Source organism: Mastomys coucha, unplaced genomic scaffold (assembly GCF_008632895.1).
Source record: "Mastomys coucha isolate ucsf_1 unplaced genomic scaffold, UCSF_Mcou_1 pScaffold7, whole genome shotgun sequence".
Lineage (NCBI taxonomy): Eukaryota > Metazoa > Chordata > Mammalia > Rodentia > Muridae > Mastomys > Mastomys coucha.
The window spans coordinates 104934066-104944101 of NW_022196913.1; the positions used below are offsets into that span (position 1 = coordinate 104934066).

Sequence of the window (10036 nt, forward strand, 5' to 3'; positions counted from 1 at the left end):
AGAAGGAAGGGCCTAGAGCTGGTACTGATCATGTATCATTGTACCCAGAGGTTAGCAGAAGCTCTGCATACAGTGTCCTTCCCCTTTGAGATGGGGTACTGATTGTCCTTCCCGCCTAGCCCAGAGCTCGTGATCCTTCTAGCTCTGCCTCTCAGGGGCTAGGATCACAGTTCTGTCCACCATGCCTTGCTTCTTTGTACATTTGAAGAATAATTCAATTAGTGCTTATAGTTTGGAAAGATCCTCAACTCTTGCCCCTATTATCCTCTCCACACGAAATTGCTTTGTCCAGCCACCGACTCCCAAAATGCAGTATGTAAAATTGATGAGAAAAAAGACTGCAGTCTTCTGCAGTTCTTTTTCTTACCCTCTAGCCAGCTAGAGTGAAAACTTGGGGCGAGTTCACTCCCTGAAAATCCTCTTGAATGAAGCCTGGGGGTCCAAGGCTGTGTTGTGAGGTGAAAGGGCCTCCCACCTCAGGCCTGGCTCAGGGGTGCAAGTCTTGGAGCCAAGATCCTCCCACACAGTGGTCTAGGGGACCTGATGTCCAGAAGCTTCCAGGAGACACTGAAAAAGTGGCACCCTCCCTGGCCTGGTCTTTGGACCAGACATATGGCAACAAATCAGTGGGACCCTCAGATTCCTGTGGTGCACTCCACAGCCTGGGCCCAGGACTACCTTATCTCCTGTCTCCCAGAGTCTCTTTTCAGCAGCTGCTTCTAGGCTCAGAGACTCCTCAACATCCCCAGACCTTAGGGTGTGATCTGCCATTTCTGCCTCGACACTGACCTCTGGTGGAGCATCTAAGCACAATCACTCAAAGGCTTCAGCCAGGTTCTCCATACCCACTACTCACTGCTGTTCCCTGAGCACTGCCCAAGTGTGTTCTCACACCTGTGGGCACTCAGGTGATTTCCACTTTCTGGACTTCTGGATCTAACCGTTCTTTCCTCTTCTGGGGCCCTTTGGAATTAATCATCCCTTTTGTGATACAATCCTGCAGTAGCCCATGCTTTGTCTCACAAGGGACCAGTTTCCCAGTAGAGGCTTAGAGGAGGTGTGGTGGGAAGATGGGAGAACAAATGAATGAACATGGGTGGGTGAGTGTGTGTATGGTGCAGCTAGCAATGATGACCACTGTGGAGGGACACCAGAGTCAGACAGGATTGGCAGGCAGTGAGATCTCCAACATGTTAGTTACTTCAGCTCTCGGAGCCTTTGTTTCTTCCACTGGGTATGGGGATAACACTAATGCCTCTCATCAGGTTGATGAAGGGCCACCACCACTATGTCTAAAATGAGGAGGGGAGTTCAGACAGACTGACAGTCCCGTGCCCAGCCTTGGCAGTGGTAAGGGTGAGAGGCTGTCAAATAAGATCCCCCAAGTTCCCTGTGTCCTCTCAACACTGAACCACTCATGCCCTCAGAAAAGAAAGACTAACATGTCTCCTTTATCACTGGGTCCCCTGTAGGGTCCACTCCACCCAGGCAAGGTCCTGTTTTCTGATCCCATGTTCCTAGTGAGCACCTTTTTAAAACTGGAGTGATCTTATTGTGTGAAGCCCAGAGGATCATTTAGTTTCTGGGTCCATCTAGAGCACTGGACCACACTGTCCCATCCTTAGCCACTGATCTCCTATATACAGCATATTACAGATGCATATACAGGCTTTCCCACAATGCTGGTACAAGCATATGCAGACTTCACTATAGTGATAGACTCTCCTTCTCAATTTCGATCAGCTTTAGCACCCCTATAGGTTTGACAGTAGAGATCAAAAAATACTTTTACCCTGCCTGCCCATACTGTTCCCTTTGTCCAGAAGTATGAGACTCTTGGGGACATTGCTACCAAGCTATGCCTTTCTTTTTCTCTGTTGTCAGGAACTTCCACAAGCTCTCTTGAGGGCTAAGATGAATTTCAAATCATCACTTTAAGAGCATTTTGTCCTGAGGGGTGAAAGAAAGATATGCCCCAAAGCCATGTCTGATGGCTCTGAGTAGGACACTTTGAGGCACTTCACACTATGTGTAAACAGTGTTAAAGCAGGAAGATGACCCGAGGCGCTGTTCCGAACCTATCCTCCATCCTGTGTTACAAAGCCTTTGTTCCTACCCTCTTAAAAATCACAAGCACTGCAGACTAACTCAGCCCTGTCTAGAAGAATCCAGAGTCCACGTGGGACCAGGGCATCTGTGTTGATGGTTGCTACCTTCAGAACTATCTGGAAGAGCCTTGAAGCCCAGTATCCCCTCCAGCAGCCTAAGTTTGAGTCTCTGGAGACAGTGATGGGCATCAGTGTACGCTGTCAAGGTGATTCTGGTGGGGAGGAAAGTCCAGGGAGTTCTGTTGGGATTTGCTTCTCCTAAAGATTCCTGAGCAGGGAGTGGAGAAGGTCTCAGAGTGAACAGGGACAGGCAGGCAGGCCTGCAGCCATGGAGCTGGGCAGGCCAGCTCTGACAGAGCATGAACTGTGCATGCGGTTTGGGAGGCATCTTGGACACGCCACTCTCTTCTTGTCATCCTGTTAACACTGTGGCATCTGCAGAATCCAATGCCAGAAGCACATTGTAAAAGGAGTTTTATGTGAACAACTTCAATTTGGAAAGATCGAGCCTTTTTTATTTTTTCTCTTTTCCTTTCTCAGTCCTTCCTAGCCAGCCTTCTCCTTACTTGGTTTATTTTCTCCTTCCTTCCTTAAGAATACTACAGGGTGACAGGGTACTGTGTCTGTACAGATGCATCTGCCTACTTTAGGGGAGGTGCATTGACTGCTTGTGATATGTAAAGGGGTGACAGCCAGGGCTCTCTGAGAAGAGGGAGGGGCTCATGTAAGAATAGCAGGGACAGAATCTCAAGAAAAGTGTGGGTTCAGGAAAGGCATCTTAAGTCTCTAGAACAATGTCCTTATGAAGCAGGGTTCTTCTGGGAAATTCTGTGTCGCCTTAAAGTGCACACGGGGCTGCTCCTCCTTTTGGGTCACTGGGAGATTCTTCCCATCCTCCCAGTGCACCCACGGCCCTGCTCCAAGATCTCATGAGGCTAAGATTTGCCAGTTATTGGGCTTGCCTGCATGCCTGTTGCTTCCATGGGGATAGATAGACTTGCTATTTATACTCTGAGTCCAAAGTTCACCACGTCTTGCTCTATTTGGCCACCAGAGGCCCCAGGGGAAGTCCTCTCCATGGGTTTATTGCAAAAGCAGATGAGTTAATTGCTTAAAAAGCTTTATAGAAGGTGCTGCACAGTTATGGGCACCTATTTCTCTCCCAGAGGACCAGAGTTTGGTTCCCAGAATCTGCGTCCAGCAGTTCATGACCCCCTATGATTCTGATACCCTCTTTTGGTCTCTATGGGTGCATGAACACACATGGCATACACACTGATACACTGATACACAGATATACTCATATACACACACTAATAATATTTATTATTGTTGTTATTATTATGTAAAACACTTTTTTCCTAAATCTTAGGGCAGACAGGAACTTGGTCCCATCCCCTGACTCCCTAGGTGACCTTCTACAGACCAATTGCCAAACCACCTAAGACTCTCTGAGGGCCCAGTTCCTTACCACTCTGAGGAAAATCAGCAGGCTCACTTTGTAATATGTTAGAAAACATATGAGCTGGTGTATATTCGTACGCTGCAAGAAACCTTCCATTAATATGAGCTGTAGAGATCTCAAGAACTTGTGTGTTTATCCATACCACAAAACAGGGAAATGGTAGGAAGGTAACCCTGTCCTTAAGAATTCAAAGTTCAGTTGAGGATATGGATATGAACTCATCATTTCTGCTGATAGGGGCTTACTGACACCTAATATGTGTCCAGCTTTGTGAGGCCTGATCTCTGTCTCCATAATTGCCAGATACCATTTACTTTTAAAATATTTTGTTCCCTTTTATTTAGTATCGGTATTTGCATGTGGGGGGTCAGAAGGTAGCTTTCAAGAGTTCGTTCTCTCCTTCTGCCTTGTTGAGGCAGATGTCTTTTGCCATTTCTGCTGCACTACACACTTTGGGTTGGCTGGTCCACAGCTTCAGAGCAATCCTCCTCTCTCCTCCGTCCATCCCACTATAGGAGTTATGGGATTAGAGCTGCATGCTGCCACAAGAGTCTTTTTATACATGGATTCCAAGGGGTAGAGTTCAGGTCATCAGATTTTTACTGGCTGAGCCATTTCACTTGCTCCTGGGCACTTCATGGTTGCCTCACCAGAGGGGTTCTTGAGTAACTTTTAGCTAGTTCCTTCCATCAAGAAATTCTCCCTCTGTGTACCATCATGAGAAAAATACTAAATCCAACAGATCTGAGTTTGAGTCCATGTTCAGAGGCAGTTACGACTCTAGTCATCTCACTGATCTATGAAATAAAATGCTCATGTCCATGCAGAAGATGAGGTAGTTTGAGATCTTCGCTAGGCTGGTCTCAAGTGTCCTTGGGCTGGTAGCCCTCAGTAGACAGACTGAGTAACTTGAGACTAGCATAAAGCTATTCTCTTGGGGGTAAGTAAGAATGCTACTGGCTGACGAGAAAACCAAGCCTCAGAAAAGCCCACATGCCACGGGAATAATGATAAACAAAGGCTTGGCACAAAGGGCATACTGTGATTTACTCCAAGCCCAGATCTTCCTCGAGCATCTCCCGCTCGAGCGAGTGAGGCATTCGGAACTACTCTTGGCCAATGCCTTCTACAGGTATCAACAGCCAGCCAGCCTCTACCTCTTCAGCCCCACTCTGATTTGTGCACATGCTCCTGCACCCAGAACACTTCAAGCCACCAACTTTGAATTTCCTGCCGGCTGCTCCATGTACTTCAGTACCCTACCCTCCTTCCTTACCCTGGGTCCATTCTTGCTCTTCCATCATGATTTCTACAGCTTTACCCCCTCCTTGGGGAAGTTGGCCCCACTCTATACACCTACCATATTCCTTCTTTCTACTCATGAAGTTTGGTATATCTGCTTGCTTCCCTCCACTATATCCTCAGTACCTAGCCCAGCACCCAGCACAAAGTAAAAGCTAGAGCTGTGTTGAGTAAACAAAATGAAAAGTGATGTCATTGTAGCACTGATCACCTTGGTTACAATTATCATGTACACATCACCACTGGCTATGTTAGTGGAGGGAGCTACTCTATGCAATGCTGATTCCTTCAACTCATCCCAGAGCCTAGCATACAATAGGTGTTCGGTAAGTAGCTGTAGATTCATTAGCCAAAGAGCTGGTGTGCATTTCTCTGCCTGCATGGCCTTTCTTCAGGGGCAAAGTTCCCTGACAGCTATGTGTGTGTCTCTGTACGTAACAGAGCATTATCACTGGATGTCTGAACTAATCACTGGCCTGTAGTCATACATCTTATATATTACAACTGGGCAAGACATCAGGAATCAGGCAGCCGCGCATTGGGCTAGCTGGAAGCCTTGCTACCACTAGGTGGCACCAACATCTAAGAATTGGTCCAAGGCAAGTTTTGCCCATCCAGTCACTGTCAGGGTAGCCTGAGAACCCTTCCTACCTTCCTTACCCAGATGCCTGGTGCCTCTAGGCAGGCACCAAGAAAGAAGGTTACCTATTGAGACTGCTTACCTGGGGTGAAGGGATGAGGTTGATGGTTTTCTCGTAGAGTCTGGTACACCAGCTTATAGCTGTTCCAATGTGCAAGACAAGCTTATAAAGGTAAGCTCTAAGTGTCCTCATATGCTAAGTTCTTGTGTTTCCACACCCAGTTGACCTGTTTCCACATAACAGCTCTCAAAGTGACATCTTGTACCCAGTGACAGACTTCAGAGGGGCTGGGAGGTGTTTCCGAACCCATTTAGAAGCACCCCCATCTAACCCTCTCAGACTCTGTATTCTTCTTGACTCCCAAGCTTAACCCTGAGAGGAGAGATTGATTCAGAGTATGAAGTCAAGTAATCCCACTGCACTTTCAACCCTCTCCAAGTTAATACCTAGAGAACCCCACTCTGTGCACTGTGCATGGTGTGTTATACTCTGGCAGAGAAACAAAACCCTAACAGAAAAGCCACTGTGTCTGTCCCCAGTAAGACAGCCTGTCACTCCCTGCACACTGTAGCATCTAGTAACTGAGGGCTCAGAGTGTCATATAACAGGTCATAGAGAGCAGGGATATTTATCTCAGACATAGGGAAGATGCCTTGAGGCAGGGAAAGGACACACCAGGCTGGGCCCTAAATAAATCCTGGAAGTGATGTGTCTGGGCCTGAAATCAAGGCTACAGGAAATGCAGAATGACCAGAGTCACCCTGTAAGCTTCAACTAGGCCTTCTATGCATTTGTGATGTTCCAGGACCAGGATCTGCAGGTCCTGGTCATCTCTGCTTTTTAGCCAGAGCTATTCCTGCCCCAAACTCCAGAGAGCTTCTTTGCACTTTCCACAGCACCCAGAGCCTTATGCTATGATCCATGACTTCTAATGCTTGTCTCTCCTATATGTTGTATAAGCTTCATGTACAGGACCTTCTTAATTTTATCTTCAAGTGTCTAAAACGTAGAGGAGCCGACATGCTAGCTCAGTGGCCATCTGTTTAATGGCTGAAACAGCCCAGCGGGAACTAAGGGATGTAGGGAACTCTCTCCTCACTTCAGGCCCCAACTTCCTCTAGGACAGGGTGAGGAACTCAGAATTGGTCAAGAAGGCAGTCAGCTGGGTTGGGATGTACATGGATTGCAGAGATGCAGGACATACAGGCATCTCCGAGGAATTATGCTCAGACACCAGAGTCCTTCCACCTGCCTGCTATCCAGAGAGAGAGAGGCCCTGTCTCAAAACAAAACAAAGGTCTGTCTTCTGGCCTAGACACACACACACACACACACACACACACACACACACACACAGAGAGAGAGAGAGAGAGAGAGAGAGAGCCATCTGACTCCACCAGGCACAGAAGTCTCTGGGAAGGAAGAGTTTGGAGTCTGCATAGTCCAAATCTAGGGCTCTCTCTTCTTTAACTCCGTGCCACCACACATACTATTGGGACCATAGTAGACACAAAGGAAAGAAGGAAGCCAAGGTGGGCCAAGGTAGATGCTAGGCCCCAGTACTTCACTGGCTGGGAATTGCTCGGATTCCTCTGAACTTTGAACTCCTTCCTTAATCTAACTGGCTTTTTTGGAAGAAAATCGATGTTTGTCTGTGGATCATGTGGAAGTAAGTCCATAATTGTGAAATACTCTAAACACAATGAAGGTGGAAAGGCAATTGCAGCTATTTGGGCTTGAAAACTCTAGACTCAACAACCTCTATTCACCTCTGCCCTTCCTCCACAGGCCCTCTATCCAACCCCCACAACTATGACCTTCACCCCAGCACCACTGGAGGAAACGACTACACGCCCCGAATTCTGCAAGTGGCCATGTGAGTGCCCACAATCCCCACCTCGCTGCCCACTGGGTGTCAGCCTAATCACAGATGGCTGTGAATGCTGTAAGATATGTGCCCAGCAGCTTGGGGACAACTGCACAGAGGCTGCCATCTGTGACCCACACCGGGGCCTTTACTGCGATTACAGCGGGGACCGCCCGAGGTACGCAATAGGAGTGTGTGCACGTAAGTGAGAGACTCCATACCTTCCAACTGCCCCCACACCTTATCTCTGGCCCATGAACACCCACAGCCCTTCAGCTGCCCAGGCTTAGCTGGTCAGGAAACATAGTCCAACCAATTCATAGTTAGAGACCACAGGACGGGTCATCCTGGGAAGAGAGCAATAACTGCATTCTTCTTGTCCCTAAGATATTATGTCTTGCTCTCTTTCTAGACATTTTTTCCCCCAAGGAAGAAGATTCTGCCAAGAAATACTCAAACCTAGTTCCATTCTCTTGGTAGATAAGACTCTTCAGTAGATGTCCAGTGGCCTCTCAGATGATGTGGAGTCACTGCCATATTTCAAATTCTTTAATGGATCTTTAAATTAATATATATATATACATATATTATGCTTAAGAAAAGCCATTGACCTGAAATAATAAAACCAGCAGCCTGCACCATTTCCCAGCAACCCTGCTTTTTCAGTTACCACTATTACTTTTAACTTATTGGCCCTTTATTGTTATAGGTATCACTACATAGTAATGTCTTTGTGAGACTGCCTATGCTGTACTATACTATACTATACTGTACTATACTGTACTATAGCTTGATATATTAATTTTGGGTCACTTATTACTATTCCTATGGAAGAGTTGAAGTCTTACCTCCCTGATGCCATCAGACACCTTTGTGATCTTCCAAATGTCCTGATTTTTGGCTGCGTCATCATGAATATTTTTTATGTTCTGACTACGTTCACTAGAGCCTGACTAATATACACATTTGAATTGCCACTTTTCATAGCACCATCTGCTCCTCGTGGTGCCTCTAACTGCCTTTGTTCTCTTTGATCTTGGTGTACAGTATCCTTATATTTGGAGGGAGATTGTTGTTTATTCTTTACGGGATCCATCCTTGCTGTTCATAGAGACCATGATTCTGGGAGTTCACTACCTCCTGCTTCTCTCTCTTTATTTAGTCCGAATCCTCTAAGCATTGCCTGGCCATGTAGTGTGAGCCAACATGACGATGAACAATGGCCTGCCATATGATATGACAGTCTATCTAATGAAATGTTCCTCAAAATCTTATAAATACAGAAGCTCCTCCCCCATGAGTATTCAATCAAGAGTCCTCCATAATTATTGGTCCACACATCCCTTAATATCTGTTCATATACAGAATATATGGTCCCTAGTCCTACCCACACCTTAGATTTCCATGGGGGTTATTGATGAGGTTTGTGTGGACAAATCCAAGTCAGTAAACTGTATCTGAGCCTCCTTTGTGGCCCTTCCTGTTCATTTTCTTTCTTTCTTTTTTTTTTTTTCATTTACTTAGATTTACATCTTTAGCTTTTCAAAAAAAAAATGCCTGTGCTTCCCCCATCCTCTGTGATTTTCTCCTCTTGCTGGATTTTTTTTTTCGTGAATGCCACAAAACACATTCAAAGAAGTCTTGCACCACAACCTGTGCATAATTGCCCTAGGCACTGATTAAACTGTGTTTCCTGAGCATTAGCCCAGACCTGTTTAAATAAACTCTTGAGTCACAGGTGATCTCTGCTTGCTGTGCTAAGACTGACATTAGAAAGTCATCTACCTTCTTCCATAACCTAGGGAGATGTAGCCATAAGAGCAGGCTACATCCCTCATAAGACCAGGCACAGGAGACCAGCTTGTAATTCCTCTCCCTCCTAGCAGGTACTTTAAGGTCATTTGAAAGGTAACTCAGTTCACTGTGATTACACTAATCTCCAAAGCCATAATGGGATCTTACACGCCATAGACATTGTGTCATGGATCCAGAGATTTTCTTTCCTGCTCACCACCCACCCCCACCTCACCCTCACAGTTTCCAACTGCATATCTTTCACCAAATCACTCTCGTCCCTTAGCTCCCTGCCACCAGGAAATTTAATGAATTTCCTTTCCATTTATTTAGGAAAAAATAAATAAAACATTCATAATCTAAGGAAGAAATCAGTAGGCTTAGGCATTTAGCATGAGTTCCCTGGCCATAGGAGTTTACAGATCTTGAAATAAATAGAGTAAAACAGGAGTTACAGGGGCTTGAAATGTTCTAGCCCATTGTTAAGTTCCAAAATTTCCTCCACAGAGCCATTTTCATCTCCAACTCTAACACTTGACTCTTTCATCCAGATATAGTCTTACCCATGAGAGTCACCACAGCACTTACACAGACACACATCAGGTGCATTATGTACACACACACACACACACACACACATGCACACTTGACAGTTTGATCAGCTGCCCCTGTGGTCTATGTGGGACAGTTTGATCAGCTGCATATATATATATATATATATATATATATATATATATATATATATATATGAATGTATGTATATACATATATATATATATACATATATGTGTGTGTATATATGCTTGAGTTTACAAGCTCTGCTCATATATATATATATATATATATATATATATATATA

The 10036-nt window shown here is 45.6% G+C and overlaps 1 protein-coding gene across 4 annotated transcripts in view; it reads left to right on the plus strand.

Annotated features, from left to right (window-relative positions):
- Positions 1-10036, plus strand: part of Ccn4 (cellular communication network factor 4) — a 34908-nt gene that overhangs the window by 10646 nt on the left and 14226 nt on the right. For 3 of the 4 annotated variants that reach the window (XM_031358878.1, XM_031358875.1, XM_031358876.1), the window contains exon 2: positions 7305-7584. In XM_031358878.1, coding sequence (XP_031214738.1) covers positions 7329-7584 — 256 coding nt within the window. In that variant the 5' untranslated portion in view covers positions 7305-7328. Of the gene's footprint in view, positions 1-6177; positions 6280-7304; positions 7585-10036 lie in introns of those variants that run through there. The other variant, XM_031358877.1, reaches the window with a different exon arrangement.